The sequence below is a fragment of the Lycium barbarum genome, chromosome 2, assembly GCF_019175385.1.
Source record: "Lycium barbarum isolate Lr01 chromosome 2, ASM1917538v2, whole genome shotgun sequence".
NCBI classification, from domain to species: Eukaryota; Viridiplantae; Streptophyta; class Magnoliopsida; order Solanales; family Solanaceae; genus Lycium; species Lycium barbarum.
The window spans coordinates 145,850,334-145,869,501 of NC_083338.1; the positions used below are offsets into that span (position 1 = coordinate 145,850,334).

The 19,168-nt window shown below is 33.5% G+C and overlaps 2 protein-coding genes and 1 non-coding gene across 7 annotated transcripts; 1 reads left to right on the forward strand and 2 right to left on the reverse strand.

The window, feature by feature from the left end:
- Positions 1-3,570: 3,570 nt before the first annotated feature.
- LOC132627869 (UDP-glucuronate:xylan alpha-glucuronosyltransferase 2) lies at positions 3,571-8,786 on the reverse strand. Of its 2 annotated transcripts, none has more exons than XM_060343474.1 (4): positions 8,161-8,786; positions 6,870-7,509; positions 4,868-5,275; positions 3,571-4,372 (listed from the first exon to the last, which is right to left on the reverse strand). In XM_060343474.1, exons 1-4 carry the CDS (start codon positions 8,329-8,331, stop codon positions 3,846-3,848), a joined length of 1,746 nt encoding a protein of 581 aa, XP_060199457.1. In that variant the 5' UTR covers positions 8,332-8,786; the 3' UTR covers positions 3,571-3,845. The 2 variants fall into 2 exon arrangements, with proteins under 2 accessions (XP_060199457.1, XP_060199458.1); XM_060343475.1 differs by having other exon boundaries at positions 8,156-8,294.
- On the forward strand, positions 6,566-6,638 carry TRNAR-CCU (transfer RNA arginine (anticodon CCU)). The gene has a single exon. It is a non-coding gene; the product is annotated as a tRNA-Arg (tRNA).
- Positions 8,787-11,597: 2,811 nt separating the features above from the next.
- Positions 11,598-16,998, reverse strand: LOC132627870 (protein TIC 22, chloroplastic). Of its 4 annotated transcripts, none has more exons than XM_060343477.1 (9): positions 16,535-16,995; positions 15,922-15,984; positions 14,825-14,899; positions 14,271-14,321; positions 14,016-14,075; positions 13,842-13,907; positions 12,959-12,994; positions 11,991-12,185; positions 11,598-11,915 (listed from the first exon to the last, which is right to left on the reverse strand). In XM_060343477.1, exons 1-8 carry the CDS (start codon positions 16,946-16,948, stop codon positions 12,093-12,095), a joined length of 858 nt encoding a protein of 285 aa, XP_060199460.1. In that variant the 5' UTR covers positions 16,949-16,995; the 3' UTR covers positions 11,598-11,915; positions 11,991-12,092. The 4 variants fall into 4 exon arrangements, with proteins under 4 accessions (XP_060199460.1, XP_060199459.1, XP_060199461.1 ...); XM_060343476.1 differs by having other exon boundaries at positions 12,001-12,185; positions 16,535-16,994; XM_060343478.1 differs by lacking the exon at positions 11,598-11,915 and having other exon boundaries at positions 12,024-12,185; positions 13,763-13,907; positions 16,535-16,998.
- Positions 16,999-19,168: the final 2,170 nt, after the last annotated feature.

Sequence of the window (19,168 nt, forward strand, 5' to 3'; positions counted from 1 at the left end):
ATACACATCCATCTAAATTCCCAAAATAAAATCACACAACTTTGATAAATTAGAATAAGCTTAAATGTTCCAGTTAAAACTTAAGTAAAATGATAAGATAGTCTTAAACTAACTAAATCTAAAATATTTGCTATCAAAATAGCCATAGTCTGAAATTACAATTAAATATTCCTATATCAATCCTAAGTAATATCAATTATGTCAGCTTTGCCATAATCCACTGCTGGCCTAACTGGTTTTGGTGGCGCCTCAATGTCGCTCATAGCATGTTCATCGATCTTCCGTTAAGCTCTCTAACCATAAAAACATGAACATCTGTGGTTGAACTTCACAATGCTGCATGTCGAGGTATTTCCCAAATATAGTCTCGGAAAAGAGTTCAAACTGTCTATCCGTAAGCTTGTCCTTCAATTCTTTTTTAACTTTCGGGTTCATGTAAGAAGCATATCGTATTGCATGACTGGGAGGATATTGGACAAAGAATTTAACATCCTGTATAAATACAAGTTGTTAATTAAAAAGAAGACACAACAAATATATGTATACGAATATCATATGAAACTGATGAAGAAAATTATAGTGAACCATACATAACTACAACAAATATGTACACAAATGATGAAATAACCATGTGTACATTAAAAAATATATGATTCTCAGTTCATCACCCTTTTCAGATACACAGTAAAATTTCAATAATATGTGGTTCTCAATTCATCAATTTTCTAAATACATCACATACATTGAAGATGGTTCCAGGTTCTTCAATTTTCCAAATTCAAATACATGATTCTCAGTTCAACAACCTTTTCAAATACTCAGCAAATTTCCAAATATGTGATTCCCAGTTCATCAATTTTCCAATTTTCCAAATACATAACATAAGATACACAGAAAAAAATATGATTCTCAGTTCATCAATTTTCTAAATACATAACATACATTCAAAAAATACGAAAAAAAAAACACTCTTCATCAATACATAACATATATCAAATACATTCATCAATACATAACATACATCATTACATATCATACATCAATACATAACATACATCAAAAATATTCGGAAGTTCAAAAATACCTGCTTCATCGCTGGGTCAAACTCTTCCTCTTCTCCTGCTTCATGTTGTACGACTTTTTCCCTCTTCATCTCTTTTCCGGTATCTATTTTCTTTGTTGATTTTGTAACTACCGGTTTTTTAGACCTTTGCATGTGGGAAGGATCATGCTTATTTTTTGTCCTTCTTTCAGCAATGATTCTCTCAGCCGAACCTGCAACAACATCATGTTGTTGTTGAGAAATCCCCAAATCAAAAGAAGGATAACCAAAATTTTGAAGAGTAGAATGTATACCTCGAGTAACCATGTTTGATTTTGTTCCGTCTACCATTAATGTATAAGCATTTAACTTCCACTTGCTTGAAACCCTAGCAATTTAATACTTCAATTGACTTGAAATTGGTGGAAAGAAAAAGACTAAAATATGAAAATACACTATTAGAGCAAGAAAAAATCTAAAGAAATATACATTCCCCAAAAATCATGGAAGATTTTTTTGCTAATGTTGATCGTGAAGGAGGTAATGGAGAAAAAAACGGTGAAAATTAATGAAGAATGAGAGAGAAATCAAGTTGAATAATGATGTATCCGTTAAACTTGGGATATGGGAATATGGTAGCGTCTAATACGGTCAGTTACTGAGTGTATTTAACTGTGTATATTTATCAATAACTGTAATTTACTGATGTAGTTATAGATGGTAAATAAAAAAAGTAAATTAGTTACTAAATATAAATAAATAAAATGGTAGTTATTATCATTAAATATGTCTTATAAGAAGCTATAACCAGTAAAAATTCCTTAGGATTTCTTCTGCATTTCCTTTCCGAGGAAAAAATTAGGCCACGCAGAAAATAAGCAATGAACTAGGATAAAAAATGTCCTTCCAAAATCATATGGGCAAAATTGGAAAAAGAATCACAAGGGCAAATAGGGGGCCATTCGCACGAATGCTCCTGTCTCGGAGTGGTCTTTAATTTTTGTCCCTCAAATCGCTGGTATTTAATTTTTGTCCTTCGGCACTTTAAGTAACAAAAAAGTGGTTGAAAATACCGCTGAAATCGAAAAAAAAATCGGCCTACCCTTATCTATGACCTAATTTCACAATTACATAAAAAAATTGTCTTGTCCGTCATAAGTTTCATAGGAGTTAAGTTATCTAACATAACTTCATTTCTACAAAACTTATGCCGGACGAGGCAAAGTTTCTATAAACTTATGCCGAGCAAATGAGTTACTATATAACCTATGTCGGATAACTTCATTTCTACAGAACTTATGTCGGACAAGGCAAAATTTCTATGTAAAATCTCTGATTTCGTAGACCAGCGAATAAGAATACTTTAATCCACAAATTGTAATTAAATAAGAAGCAGAGATAAAAATTAAAGACCAACGATTTGAGGGACAAAAATTAAAGACCAGTCGGTACTCCGTATGAAGGCAATCTGCGCAAAAAATTGGCAAATAGGTGATTCAATATCTGAGCTTGAGCAGTAGTCCAGTTAAATTATCAATAGTCCAAATTGCATCAACCTCTGATACTTTGATTAAAGCTTGATGAAGGCCCAATTAACGAAAACTAAAGTATTATGGCCCAATAAACCCTAGGTTCTTATGGCCCAGTAAATCTAGGTCCGAATTCATTTAAAAATAGAGTATTTTGACTAACTTTGCCACATAAAGTTGAACAAAAAGAGTAATAAGTTTTGTATTTTCTTTAAGAAAAAAAGACCATTCACCTAGTGCCAAATTAAGATAAAATTGACCAAGGAAGTGGGTAAAAGAAGTGAAATTTAAATTTTCACAATTATTTTTATAGTAGGGGACCCCATGTCTATGGATCCAACATAAGAAAATAACTAAAAATATTGAACATGCACAAGTTTTTTCCCTCTGTGAATTTAAATAGGTTGAATTCATGGGGAGACATCTAAAGTTGACACGATTTTTCACTTAGATACCTAAATTTAGGGGTGTTCATATTGAACATTTATACTATTAAAATTTATTCCAATTAGACACTTTTTGCTGATTTTAAAATATATAGCCGACAACATCTCAGATTTTGCACTCTTGGAAGCTTCTATAATATACTGTGTTACCTGAATTGTAATGTATTTACTATTTAAACAATTTGTTAGCACTTGTTAGGTGCACCTAAAATTAGTTTGCTCAACCAATAATACTCATTTTGTTTTTTCAATTCTATCACCATCGCATAACAATTCTTGGCCTTCACCCCAATCATTTGGCTAATTTACCTTTTCTTCTATCCAACATCAAAGATCATAACGTAACTTTTAGTTTCTTCTAACATTGAAACTAATATATCAAACAACTAAATCTTTTAGCTAAAGCAAAATTCACCGTTCCAGGAAAAAACAAAAATCAGAGCAAGCAAATAAATGATTCTGTTTTGGAGACATATAAACTTGGACGGAATGAGGTATTTCTAAGTTGGAAAATAAATACCGGTAATTAACGTGATGGAATCCATATAGCATATGAAGAAATAATAACATTACCATACCATTTCCATTTACCAAAATGTACATAGAGGAGGAAATAAGAAAGGAAGATATATAATAGCTACTTCTCTCATGTTCCAAAAATAATGGAGTACAACCATCCTCTATACACAACGATAAATAAATAATAAAATGTGAAGGCCATGTTCATAAAATTCTCTGAGCAAAAACACTAGTGGTATATATACGCGACAAAGGTTCAAGGGAAAAAAAGGAAATTAAAAGGGAAAACAAGGAAAAAAGGGAAAGAGATCAAGTAAATTTTCTAGGATCAGTAACATTAATCCTCCAATGTTCATCTTTAAATCCCTTTTTTCCAGCCAACTTCCTATCCCATTCTAATTCAATTTTCCTCCGCTCTGTCAACCCACAAAATTTCTGCAAGGTCTCATCCATGGAGTCATGAAGCTTCCACCATGTCTTGTGCGCGACATCACTAGCATAAACACGTTGATCTCCTATGTCCCAGTTACAATCGTAGTCTCTGTAACACACCCACGGCTTTAACCCTAGATAATGTATCGCGTATACTTTTGGAGGATCTGCCCCGAATAGTTGGTTCTTAAGACTGATCTCATTCGAATTATTTGACCAAAAGTTCTTCAAAAAATTAACCCTTCGAGGCAATCTATGCCACCATACAAACACTTCATTAAGGAAACCTTGGTCGCCTCCATTATATGAAACAATCTCTTTTGTACGTTGCATGAACATTTTGAAGGTGCAATTTGATGGCTCGATCACCATTATTCCGGAATTGAAGATTGACGCATCGTTACCTACAGATGACGGATTCAAGATTTAAATACTAATGAACGGACAATTCGGTATATGCGTATATATATCTGAAAGTTCCTTCAAAATTAAATCAGGAAAATGACTTTGAGGATGGTATAGAGATAGCAAGTTCTATATAAGTACTACCATGCCATGCTAATTGTCTCTTCTCCATCCCCAACATCCCACCCAAGATGCCTTCACCCGATCCACCCCAAATTAAATCTGTACCTCCACCGGCTAACACACTCATGACTTCTGTAGTACTTGCCTATATTATAAGTAAATGAAAATATTTTCTGCTTACTTACAAACAGTAGAAATAAGTAAGAAAATCACTTATTTTCTAGAACAATTCCGTGCAAAATGTTTTCCTTCCTTCCAAACACACCTAAGAGTGAAATAGGAATATTGGAATCTAATAATTCTTTTCAAAAATAAACAAAAAAGAAAAGTAAGGCACATAAATTGAAATCGACACAGTACGTAGGTGTTACCTGTAGCTGTCATCTGAGGAAAATGGAAAAGAATATCGATGTTACGAAGAACGATAATGTCCGCATCAATAAAGATGATCTTTTCATAGTTAGTGAGCTGCCATAACCTGAACTTGCTATAATTGTATTCATTGTACGTATTTTTCTCAGCTTTAGGATTTCTTATCCTCTTTATGAACCGGAGTTTCCAGCCAGCTCTAGTTAGGGCATCTCGTTTCGGTTCAGAAATACTGTTATCTAGAAGAAGAATAAGGTCCCGTTTGGTTCCGGTTCGAAGAAGACTCTGAGCTAGTGTTATTGCACCACAAACGTATGTTTCTGAGGAATGAAGAACTGTGGCGTAGGCTTCTCTTCGTGCTATTTTTGTGCTGCTTTCGATGTTGGATATATCATAGACTTCGTTGATTTCTGTAATCAATGGTTTGCCAAACATGTTATAAAATTAAAAGTTGGGAGTGAAAATATCAAAAAAGCATGCAAAACAAATACATTAACAGCATACGAATCTACTGAAAGTATAAAGAATTTTATTTGAAAATGTATTTACTATTTGTAGCAGGTAACCTTCCTTATTTTATTAATACTAAATCCAGGTACATAAGTAATATATAACATGTGGATTGGGTAGAAACCAATAATTTTAGTCTAACTTTTTTATCTCTTAAAAATATCACTTAATATGTAAAAAAATTAAATTTAAAACTCAATTACTAACGCTTGAAAATCATGTTCGAGAATCCAGAACTCATAAGGGTCACATCCTTATTTCGCCTCTGAGTCCAAATCCACTCATTATGAATTGTTTGATAGTGAATACATTATGCAATAAAGAAGTTAACTCATAATACTATATATTGAATGCAATTATATGAAAACGAGTTGTATAATAACACTTCATATTTTTCAATCGGTACTTGTAGTTGAAAAAAGAGCAATAAATGTAATATTGGAAGTTAGTGAAGTAATAGAAAGCTCCAGCATGTGAACTTAGATATTTTAGTTTGCATCTTATGTTCAATTAATTTATATTATTAGCTTCTTGATTAATTGAAGAGAGCAAAGATGGTGGCTAGCTCTTATTTTCGTTGACTCTCTAGTTTCTATGAAGAAAAAAGTATAATTGATATCGTTTTCGTGCAATTTTCATGACACGCCTTTGCCTTTTTTGTATTTCTATTCTACATGCAAAACTGTAAGTAGACACAATTGATGTCTCAACATCTACCAAACGTTTTACTGACTAACAGGATAATGCTTTTCTTCCTCTCTTTGCCACCAAACTCTCAAATCAACCTTCAGTGTAAGAAATATTTTACATTATCACATTATTCGAAAAATATTTATAGGTAAGTCTCCTTAAATTTTAATTTTGAAAGTACGACAGGCTACCTGTTGGCTTGCTACAATAAGTAAAATGATTTGATGGTGTAAAAATTCCACACTTGATGTGTAAATAATTACTTAAAACTCATAATTATACCATCGATTGTCTTACAAAAATAGCCAAGTTAGATGTCAGACAATCCTCACCTGCCAACAATATTTAAGAAGATTATTACAATTAGGTGAGGAGCAAAACATTTGATACGATTATTACACTTAGGGGACGAAAACGTTTGAAAATAATATTACGATTAAAGATTTTTTTAAAGGGCGATAACTAATAGTAGTAAAATTTTAGTACTCTCAAACAACCAAGCGCCTGTAGCTCAGTGGATAGAGCGTCTGTTTCCTAAGCAGAAAGTCGTAGGTTCGACCCCTACCTGGCGCGTTATATCCCCTTTTTTGGATTTAACACATTCCAATACTGCTTAAGGATTTAAGTCTCTCACAAGTGTAGTTTAACATGTTATAACGGAAATTTTAATTTTTTGAAAACGTAATGTTTGATGGTTTTACCGGCTAGAATCAACTTCGCGATATCAAGAAAGATAAAGAAAAGAAGAAATCTTGCATTAGCAATGGTAGCAAACAAGTAGTGATATTTGTAAGTGTAACATACCTTTTCCCCAGAGAGGCAAAGCCAAATTACAAGAACCAATTGGCAATGAAACCTTTTGAGCCAATTTCTCCATATCTGTCTTATAATACCACCAATCCCCTTCTTTTTTCTTTAACTCCTCACATCTAAACATATCCACCATAGGCCTACACTTACTCAGGAAAATCAACTTCATTTTCCCATTTTTCAAATCCCTTTTTCCTCTTTTCACAACCAAATTTGCAGCCACAAGATTCACTTGTAGCCTGTAAACATCTTTTCCCCACCCTTCTTCTGGATAATTGCATGGTAATTTCACAACTATTATGTCCATGTAACTATAGTTATTGAAATCTGGCATTGGTATTTCTGGACACTCGTTACCATCCATCTCTTCTTCTTCATCTATCCATTCTGGAAATAAGTCTTTCCATTCTAATAAATCCGAAACTTTCTCGAAATTCACTTTGATTATCTGTCCATGGACCTTCCATTCACTAACATCTTCACCTTCCATATTCACCATTCCTATCTTCATTCCTCTCCCCATTTTATTTAAAAAAATTGGCTTTTCGCGCTTCACCATCATCTTCTCTGCCTTTGCTCCATTTTCTATAGCTCGTTCTTCTAACACTGCTTTCATCTTTATTCCTCCTTCTCCCTATTTAAAACAAGAAAACAGGAAAAATACTTCATGGGTTTTTTCTCTTTTCAAATAGATGAATCTTGATTTATAACTTTCTTGAACTGAATAAAAAGGAGGACAAAGGGTACAAAAAAATGCATTTATGCCGTACCCCACCAAATATCTTAAGTTTACCCTTCCATATAATTTGGAGTCGGTCGTACCTTTGGTGTTAGCAAATTTTATCGTACTTGCTCTTGACTTTGACAAGGATCCAACGTAAATTTGTTCATTAAAATGAAGAGCAAATACAAGACGGTTTGCTAACGACAATGGAATGAATAACCACAAAGCATTATGAAGTGTAAAATTAAGATATTTCGAACACCAAATGAGAAAGTTGAATTTTTTATCTTTTTAAAAACAAGGAAATTTCACCTTTACTCTAGAAAGTATCCTAATTTTATCATTTGTTATACCCTGGATTCATTCATACATTTGACATTAGTAAATCGTCTTGTTATACCCTGGTCCAGCCAGGTTTCGTCCATTAAAGTCATGAGCGAATACCGGACGGACAGTTCGCTAATGCCACGAATATGAATAGCTCCGAAGTATAACGGAGTGTAAAATTAGTATACTTCGAAGTAATTTTTTCTACAAAGAAACAAAAAAAGCTCACCTTACCTTATGATGGCATTCTCTCAATGAACATCTAACAAGGGATGCTGCATATTCATGATAAACAGAAGTTGATGGCTTGAAAAGAATAGCAACATAAGCAATTAAGAAGCAAGCCAAGAAAACCAAGTTGATTTTAATGATCAATGCTTTAGAAGGAAGGGACTTCATAATCATCTTCCCAAGAGAGGAAAAAAAGAAACAGTGTAGAAAGCAATGTGCTAGTTCTGGTGCTATATAAAATGTACACTTTCACTTTCTCTCCAAGCTAAATAATTGTATAGTGAGGAAGTAGAGAGAATATTAAGTTAATCCGAGTGATTAACTTATATTTAAAAGGGATTTGGCAATTGTTGTTACAGAGACAGAGAGGAGGCCTAATTATGAAAAGATTAGGGAATAAGTAATTAGAACTACTAGGAAAGCTCCAAGTGTTGTTTCCTTGTCCTTTTAGAGTTCCTTCACTTGGAGATCAAAATAAGGGAAGGAGCTTTAAATTGTTTGTCATATGTTTTGAGTGTTGTTTTTAATTATTATTCATTTTGAGAAGAAAAAAAAAACTATTGTATCCTTAATTGTCAAGATAACGAGTTGATAATGACCGTAGAGACAATTTGTTTTTCTTTAAGGGAAGGGCAAGTCATTGAGTTTTACTTCTATCTCCTTTGATCAGGTCACTAAAAAAAGCTATAGATAGCTATTTATAAAAGGTTGAATTAATAACATAATAAATGAGATAAATAACCTGCTATAAAAGGTTTAAAATATTCCTAATGATATTACATACATTAAACATGTACGTTTGTGTATTTAATTTTCACTTCATTATTTTTTCTGTTGTCCATATAACTAAACGAATTATGGTTGTCTCTAGTGGAATAGTTTTTAAATTATTTTTAAATTTCATTTACAATATAAATATATCCTCACTTGATTGAATTCCACTAAGTATGTTGTTGTTTTTACAATATAGATATATAATATTTTAAAATTTTGTTATAAAATATACCTCTATTTCTTATTAATTATTTTTGTATTACTTGCATTTAAATATGTTTATAAAATTTCTGTTACTTTTTATTTTCATTTAATAAATAGATACTAGAGTTTTGATATTGTCAATAAAATTAGTTTTTGATTATTCTCATTTATTTTATTATAAAACATCATTAGTGTATATCGTCAATTGGTATTTCTCACTTTTCTTTTTTCGTCGTAAAAGCAATATTTATTTTTTTCCATAGAAAATTTGTTACATTGACTAAAAATGAAAAATATCATGATATTAAAGAAGTAAAAAAATGATAAAGATTGATAATATAAGGGTAAAATAGACATTTACGAAAGTCATTTAGGATAAAAGGGGAAGAATGTTTATCGTTTAAAGTTAATTGAAAATTTTAATTTTAACACAATGTTGGGGGATGGAAATAATTTTCACTCATATACACCAAACGAATCGATGCATGACGTGTTTGTATATTTTTACTTCTTTATTTAACTAAGATTAACTAATATATGTTCTCACGTCATTAAATCACTTATGACTTAACCATGATAAATTAATATGGTACATCCGGTACAGATAAACTTTTACAATATCTGTTATAAAATAAAGCGTGAGAAGAGAAAATTTGAAAATCCACGATTCCAAATAGCTTAGCTAAATTGCTAAAAAGGAAAGGCCTTTGCCAACAACTTTTGTAGTTGCCGTGTCAATGTCTTATGAACAAACAAATGTCGCTTTTAGCTGTTACGAAATCGCAAGGTCGCACCAATCCTTGATTTTCTACACATTTTTAGAACTTGTATACATGCTATAATAAACAAAAGAAAATTAAGTAAGAAACAGCAATGATCGCCTTTAACAAATGATCATTTTAATAGGCTTTAGGTGGGATAACCACTCCTTACCAAAACAATAGACTGCCATGTCCACCAAACACGAGATATTGGGTAGAAAATCATTGTTGCACACTCAATGTCAACCCTTTCAATAATTACATGAATATTACTCTATCGCATAACAGGACACCCAATACTGGAACTAATAAGCACCTTATCCTTTTTATCTATCATCTTTCTTTTCCATTTTTTAATCACAAAGGAGATTATCGAAATTACGTTGGTAACAACATCGTAAACTATGTTAATGGAAAGAACATAGTAGTTGCGGATGAGCTAAATATTCTCTTTTTTAGGTACATAGTCTAGCTTCGATATCATTCATTTTTAGAAGTAAAACGTAGGCTTGCAAGTCCTTTTTGGCAAAGCTAAAAAAGTGCAATGACATTTTGACTACACCACAAAATTTTCCGTTTCAAAAGGCTTCTGACAACACAATTATCACAAAAACTTTTTTTCCCAGAGAGAAGTTTGAAAAGGTAAAATGGACATTAAACGGTCAAAAGACTGACCAGAATGAAAAGAAAAACAAGAGAGTCCAATTATTAGCCGCGATCTCTTGATGGCATTTGTCATCAAATCTAGATGTCAAAAAAGTAACCTTCAAAGTGATATAAAAGGGAAAATTCGCAGGAATGTCCTTCTTGGGGTGGTCTTTAATTTTTATCCTTCGCTTAATACCATAAGACTTAGAATTCGAATCCCGACTAAGTCAAATCTAATACCATGAAGTTTAGAGTTCAAACCCCGGCTAAGTCAAGAAAAAAAAATCGCAAGCCAGAATTTTATAACAAACTTAGGCCTATTCAAACCAAAGTTAAGCCAGCAAACAGAATTTTGCCTACTTCAGGCAGAGTTTCAAACTCTACCTTAGGTAGGGTTTTGGCAAAACTCTGCCTTAAGGCAGAATTTTACCTTCAAACGAGAGTTTCGCAAGCAAAACTCTGCCTTGCTAATCCAAGTTCTACCTGACAAAATTATTTTAAATTTTTGACTGAACGGAGATTCGAACCCGGAACCTAGGAGTTTTAGGCGAAGGCCAAAAATTAAAGACCACTGCATTTGAAAGGCACTCTGCACAAAAATATATATGAGTCTGCAAATAAGGCCGGCACATTCATCAGATTGTTCATTACTATATTACCACTATAATTCCAGAAGAGACCTTAATTCAGCCTCCAATTATTTTTACACCATCAGCATCAGCAGTTAGGTGGTCAAATTGACATTTCTTTACAGATCAGTGTGCTCAAATATGTGGTCTACTTATTTTTAACGTTCTAGCATGACTCACAAGTCAAGACGGATGACACTGGACAGAATAAACAAAATGATGCACCAAAAATCAAGAATAATTGGTTACACAGCTACTGGTTCTTAAATATAATCTTAATAAGGAACCGACGAGCACATTTTTAAAAATTTCGTCCCAAACTCGGGGCACCATGAAGGGGGGGGGGGGGGGGGGGTCCATATGTGTTATCACTTCGTTCACACTCAAATAAAATGGGAGGTGACAGTGTGCAAAGCATCTTCCGTAATGTAAAATCACTGCACTGCTATTTGAGATATGATTAAAATTCAGCCACTCATCAGAATGACTTCCTAGTTCCTAAAGTATGAAGTAGTGAATGCATTACCAGCAAAATTTACCTCATCAATGGATGGAAGTTATGGTAGACGAGTCAAACATAATTCAACGACTCAAACTGTGCAATGTACAGATGACACCAAGTAAATTATGCCTCTGGTTACCAATTCATTGACTTTTAATGTACAACATGTTAGATATTACCCCATTAAATTTTCAAGCAAAATTTGATCCTTGATGTATCTTTAAGTTATTCCAGCAGTACCTGAACATAGCAAGTCATTAGTAAATGCTTCTAGAAATTACTAATAATAAAACAAGTCAGAGGGAGAAAGCATACGGAGCTTAACTATTTGGATTTTTCTGGTCGGCCAAGTGCAAAGGAGAATGTGCACCTGCCTGTATTTTGATTTGTTTCAAACATAAGTTGCTTCCAAGAAATTCATGCTTTTGTGACATCTTGAATGTGCTGTGAATGGCTTTTACCGGGGGGAATAAAGATAAGGTCCTCCCAGCCAGAATTTCTCTGACTTATCTGCCACAGGAAATACAAAGTTAAGAGAAGTAACTGAGAGAAAAAAATGGAGGGTGTTCCATGTCGGAATACTGTTGCTTTTGCTTAAACAAAGGATAGAATAGAAAAGCTTTAGGATATTACTCACAAAACATTTCATCTATGCACTGTTTGATACTATTCAAACTTGGGGATGAGCTTCATCCCTTTTAATTTTCATTTCTGCACTTGCCTTTGTGTTTTCATTTCACACTTCTTCCTTTCAATTTCCAGCAAGGAACCATTTAACAATGGGCAAACATCTTTTGACGGTATGAACTACTGGTGTAATTTTTTAGTCTTTTCCTCATCCCTTTGACAAAAGGAAGGGGAGTGGTTAAAGCTGGTAGATTAGTCTTAATTTCCATGTCTTCTGGTTCACTCATTATGTTACTTTCACTGAAATGAATAACTATGGTATCAATTCCCCAACAAGTTTCGGACCGAGATGTAATTGATATGACATCAATTATAATTCTGAACTCAGGGGTGGGGAAGTTCATCTTTACAGGGTGTAACAACAACAACATACTCAGTGTAGTCCCACAAGTGGGGTCTGAGGAGGGTAGAGTGTACGAAGACCTTACCCCTACATTGGGAGGTAGAGAGGCTGTTTCCGATAGACATCTTTACAAGGTGTAATGCCAGAACAAATGTTATTGGTGCCAACAGAAGCAATGAGACTAAGAATTCAAAGTATAATCAACCTTTTAAAATGTAAATACTAATAAGATATGAAATGTCCAAGCACCTACCTCCATTTTTTTCAGGACATCTTCCAAAGTCCCTACCTGTTGATGAGGAAAAAGAATATTAGTAAGTCAACATTAGTTGCTATAGTGTCTTGTTATAATGGCAGATCAGATGACAAATAACCCTTGACGAATACAGAAAAGGCTGCAAGTCTTGTCCTTTCATGGACAAGCCCCTATGATAGTCCTACAGGAATCTTTAGAAAGGAAAAGAAACACTATTCTTTTGATAACTTAGAAAAAAGCTATTGCCAGTAAGAGGATGGGCAAGATAATTTTTACATACAAAAGGTTTTATACATCAAAGTATTAATGTACTTGGCATTTATCAAACCTCCTTCAGGGTTCTTAACTCCATTTCCTTCTCATAATTGAAGTAAGAAATTTTGCATTAACATGATAATTAACTAGAGAGACTTAGATCTATTTTTCATGTTATTACTTGAAAAATGGACTTTCAACCATAATCTCTCCATTACATGCAAAATTTACTATGGACTCTCCAAGTGAAACCTGTTGACGTAAATCCAAATTTTGAAATTCTCTCCACACCTTCAGTTTAGAAAGAGCTGTTCCTGCAATTTTACTTCTATCTGCATGCCCCAAATGAAAAAAGTGAAAGACATGGACACACTTATGGAAGTGAAGGCCAGATTAATCCTCCGTGACGCGAACTATGCATAATTAGGAGCATCTTTCAAGATGTCAGACAATGCTAGACTTAATAAAAGAGAGAGTACCGCCAATGAGATTTACTCCAAGACACTTGTAAGAAAAAATACTTACTCAGAGACATTTTATATTCACCTTAAACATGTTTGACCATCCTATAACTATCTGCATGCCGTATTGGAAAGCAAACAGAAAGCAAAAGTGATTATGATACCATAATGTGCTGAGAGACACCAGATCCTCTAGATGCCCTTGACAATATCTCCTTTTCTATATCCTCCTGCATACCAAAATATGAACCCAAATGATAACCATCATAAAAATATAATCACATCTGATTTCTTTTTTCTTCTGACTAGCTACATTTCAAGATATTAAACCAGCATACCTTTCGGAAATATATTGGACAGTATCGTCTGTTTCTCTTTTTCACAACAAGGAGGTCTGACTGCACAAGGGAAAAAAGCTAAAGAAGTAAGCGGAGTTTAACAATATTCAGTACAGTCCACCCCCAACATATAAAATTTCCAGCAAAAACTTTCCAGTGAGTGAAAGTTCATAAAATTCTAAAACATACACAGAGAGAGTATATAATGTTCACAGGTTTTCTTGCATACAGTCGGAAAAGAAGTTTATACGGTACCTGGAAAACAGGGACTCCATCAAATCCAGTCTTTACATCAGAAGCTTTTAACTGTCACAGAAAAAGTCAAATGTTAAAGCGAACAGATTTTCTAATAAGCACGCATTAAAATAACATGTTTAGCCAAAGAGGTATATTATTTAGGAAGAGGAGACAAGAGGTTGGGTGGCAATGGAGGTGCTGCAATTAGTAATCTTTGTGTCATCTTCAAGGCTAGTGAGCAAGAGCTTATGTACAAGGCAAGTTGGTAATCCAAGTTCAAATTTCGGAAAGACATCCATTTTGGAAAATTGTTATTTACCAGAAAAAAGAAAAGATAAGGGCAAGTTAGTGAAACTCAGAATTGGTGGGCTGCAACCAATTCTGCTACATCTGGTCATTAGTTTGAACTACATGCCAGTGTACTTTCACGCGAAACTATCACATGTAGATGAATATACAGCATAACTTTACTTGCACAACTGGAAGAGACATCCTGTGCAATTTTACTGCATTCAGTTAAAACTACAAGGATACCCAACCAAAACTTAGGGAAGACCAACGAGGATAACAACCTCCATTGCATTCTTAATTTGAACAGGATCTGGCAAAAACCGAAATGCGATTCCTTCAACCTTCAACATGTAAACCTGCAAGTTGATACAAAAAGAAAGTATGTGTAACCAATCAAAATATGGGGCTGATGCCTAGCAACACCTTTAAGAACAAATGGAAAAAACATAACATTAGAAATTCTTGGACATACAGATAACTGCAACTAATTGCAATAGATTACTTAACCTAAACTGAACCTGTTAAGTAAGGAGAAAAACGGCTTCCATTCTTAAGTTAGGCTTCAACTATTCCCTTTTAACTTAATAACAGAAGAGGAGATATTAAAGAGGACAAAGCAGAACCTGAGGCTCAAAACCATATGAAATGATCCCTTTTTTATCGTGGATGAAAAAAAGATGTGAAATGTTCCAATAATGCATACACCTTAATGAACAAATCACTAAAAAGAAAAGTAAAGGGAAGTGGCTCAGTGAATTGTCAAATATGCACAGACCTAGATCGAATTTATACATAAAAGTAAATCACCACTAGCTTGTCTGACTTTCCACCAATCAACCTTGATGAGCACCAGAGACAAATTTTCTCCATCACTAATACCATAATATATTACCAGACACTCTCAGGGTCATAAAATTTCGCTAAAGTTCAAACCTTTAAGCAAGATAATGGCCTTCTCAGTAGAATAAATTGGCCTTTTCCTTGTCTTCGATTCCTGTTACTACATGTAGTTTCTTGTGCTTTGGTATCGCATTATTTGGCTGTTGTTATTGTTTCTTTTTTCCTGAATGCTATGTAATGCTTTCCACACCTCTTTAATTCTGTATTTTCTTTTTCTAACTGTTTTGATGTGCGATACTTGAGCCGAGGGTCTTTTGGAAACAGTCTCTCTACCTCAATGAGGTAGGGGTAAGGTCTGCGTACACTCTACCCTCCCCAAACCCCACTTGTGGGAATACACTGGGTATGTTGTTATCTTAAAGTTTGCAATCTTTTTCCATTGAATCTACTAACTTTTAAGTTCTTCAAATTAAAAACTACCAAAGCAGATATATCTTAGAAAGAAAAATTCAAAGCAAAAGGAAACAAAAACATTGACCTGATCAAGTGTCAATGGAACAACCTTAGCTCCACCTCTCACTTCCTTCTTCCGCAACCGCACCTGAAAAACCTTCACATGTTCATTTCTCCGCACCACTAGTGTTTCAAAAAAACTATATCAATTACTCATAAACTACACCTGAATCCCAAACTAATAAGGTCAACATTATAAGTCTTTCTGTATCTGCTCCACTCTATTCAGGTCCATTACATTACAATACTAAATAACTTGTCCTCTAAGGCAATCTCATCTTCCAATGCTAAATACTACTCCCTCCGTTTCAATTTGTTTATCTTACTTCCCTTTTTAGTCCTTTTAAAAAAGAATGCAACTTTCTATATTTACTAACTTTTTAAACCCAACATCCTACATGGCATATTCAAGACCACAAGATTCAAAAGTCTTCTTAAATTTTCTTAAACTCCATGCCGAGTTAAACTAAGACAAACAAATTGAAGCAGGGGGAGTAAATAATATCTTATAAATCAATCATCTTTAACTTGGTTTTGCTCTTTTGGACTAGTTTACAACTTCTCTCTTCTGTATAACAAATATTCTATTCGCATTCTTCTACATAACAAAAATCCAATTCAATAAAATGAAGTATAACCTGAGCAAGAAATGCTTCGGCGTCCTCTTTACGGAAACACAATAATCCAATTGATTTAGCACTATTCGGGTCCGAAATAAGAACAAACTCATTATTAGAATTGCTAACAGTATACACACAAGTTCCAGCTAATGTCTTCGCCACATAACCCGAACTCAAACCGGAAACCTTCTCTTGACGCTGTTGCGACACCGAAGCAAACGGAAGATAAGAGTTCGCCGGAAACGAACAGCTCTGCCCTACAGCAGCAGCCGGAAACGGTTGCTGAATAAAGCCATCGGCGAGCCGTTTAGCTTCGGCACCGAGCCGTTTCGCTTCGGTACCGAGGCGGGACACGTGTTGGTGGATGAAGGTGGAAAGGGAGAGGAGAGGACTAGTGGAAGGTCCGAATCCGGTTGAGGGTTTGGACTCCATTGTTTGTTCAGTGAGAGAGAGAGAGAGGGAGGAATGAAAGGCTGAATATTTTTCAAATTTGGGCTTTAGTTAGTTGGACTTGGGTTCATCATTATTAGGTCCAATTGTAATTGGATAGTATGTAGGGTCATTTGCACTTTTGTCCCTATTTTGTGCTGGTCTTTAATTTTTGTTCCTCAAACAAACAACTTTTTTGGGGGACATTACTATACATTTTCGCATCATAATATACCGCGCTTTTAATAATCTTTTAACTCGCTAGATATAAATTTGATTTTGAAGGGAAAAAATTAAAGACCAGCCCATTTGAAGGACAATTAGTGCAATTTCTTCCTATCAAGCCTCCTTGTAGCCTGTAAGGGATCAAATGTCGTTTATTCTTTCGTCCAAAAAAGTAATACATTACCCCAAAGTGCAAAACATTTGATCATATCCATGCCCCTTCTGTTGTGTAGCTCCAGGCAAGAGAGAAAATTAAATAATGAACAATTTTTGTACTTTTTTTGTACAGAGACTTAAATTAGTTAATAAGGGGTGACTCAAAGGAGGCTAGTAAAATTTTTGCTTTAGGCCCCAAAAATATTGAAATCTCGATTTTTTTTAATTGATAGTAGATTTTATGGTTTTACTTTCGCTTAGAAAATATTAAAGTCTCAAATTTGATGGGATAAATTTATATCATCAACAAAACACATTATACATTTAATTCTAAACGTAATCCTGGGATACTTCACGGCCTTATCCGGCGTACCACACGACTCCTTTATAATTAAAAGAGTATTCCTTTGTGTGTTTTAGTTTAGTTGAGTGTGAAATTTAAGAAACTAAGATGAATTTTTGAATCTTTTAATTTTAAATTTAAAATATGTATAACATACTAAAATAGTTTTTATATTATGTGATTTTAAATATACAAAAAGAATATTAAAATTAAAGAGTAAGTGAAATAAAAAGTAACATTGTTTTTAAAATAAATTATCACACCTTTCTCTTCCACGCTACAATGAAGAAGAAGAAAGAACATAAACCTCTTTAAAAATTGGCTTGAGTCTCTCGAAGTAGACTAGCTTTTGGGCATTGTATGAAGTCAAAAGTTTTATGTCTTTTAAGCATACTACAATGAAGAAGAAGAAAGAACATAAACCTCTTTAAAAATTGGCTTGAGTCTCTCGAAGTAGACTAGCTTTTGGGCACTGTATAAAGTCAAAAGTTTTATGTCTTTTAAGCATACTACATCATATGAAGACGAAAAAAGAACATAAAATCTTTAAAAATTGGCTTGAGTCACCCTTGTATTTAACCATTATTAAGTAAAAACTTTAAGAAGTTCCAATTATAATTAAAACAACATTCATAACTAGTTATAATAAGAATATAGATAAAATAAGGAAAATAAAAAAATAAAAAAATAAAAAAGTGACAAAATTAATGTTAAATAAATTACCATAAGAATTATATTTAAACGATATTTCACAACCATAGAATATTTTTCCTCTAACCTTTCAGTTTAGCACGTGGGAGTTTGAAAACGTCATTATTGGCAGCACGTGTGTGACAGTTGTTAGAGTAATACAATGCTACTTAAAGCAACACGTTGCGCCACAAATATTGAAATCCAAATCGCTTTTCTAATTAGAAATCGAAAACTATACATGAGAAAGTGCAACATATTCTACAAAACTCAATGTATATCTTTTGGGAATTTGCAGATGTCTAAATACTTACCCAATATTTTCTTCTTATGAGATTTTTTCCATTTATAATTGATTGATTTGAAATTTAAGAAACACTCTAAAATATTAGTTATTTTGATTTGATTTCAGAATAAGTAAAAGATAATGATATCTTGAGTCCTCTTCTATGTGAAGAGACTCTTGACGATGTTGGTCTTCATTGTAACTAACACTGTAATGCGTTATTCCAAACCAGATAGCGTACAAAGGAATCATTTCACTTCTTTGTTAGTGTGAGTCTCCCAAATTAATTTTAGTTTTTTTTTTCGTCAAAGAAAGAACATTAGATATTTTTTGCATTTTTCAGTGCAAATCTGGAAAAGCATCTATTTAAAAAAAAAAAAAACACCATCTACATGGCAATACAAATTATCCATAAATTTGTAGAAGCAAGGACATCAGTGTAAGACTTTTTTGTGAGACAATTTTCTATCTAACTTGATTAGCTATTTAATTGAAAAACTGATTTTCTTGACAAATTACTCTA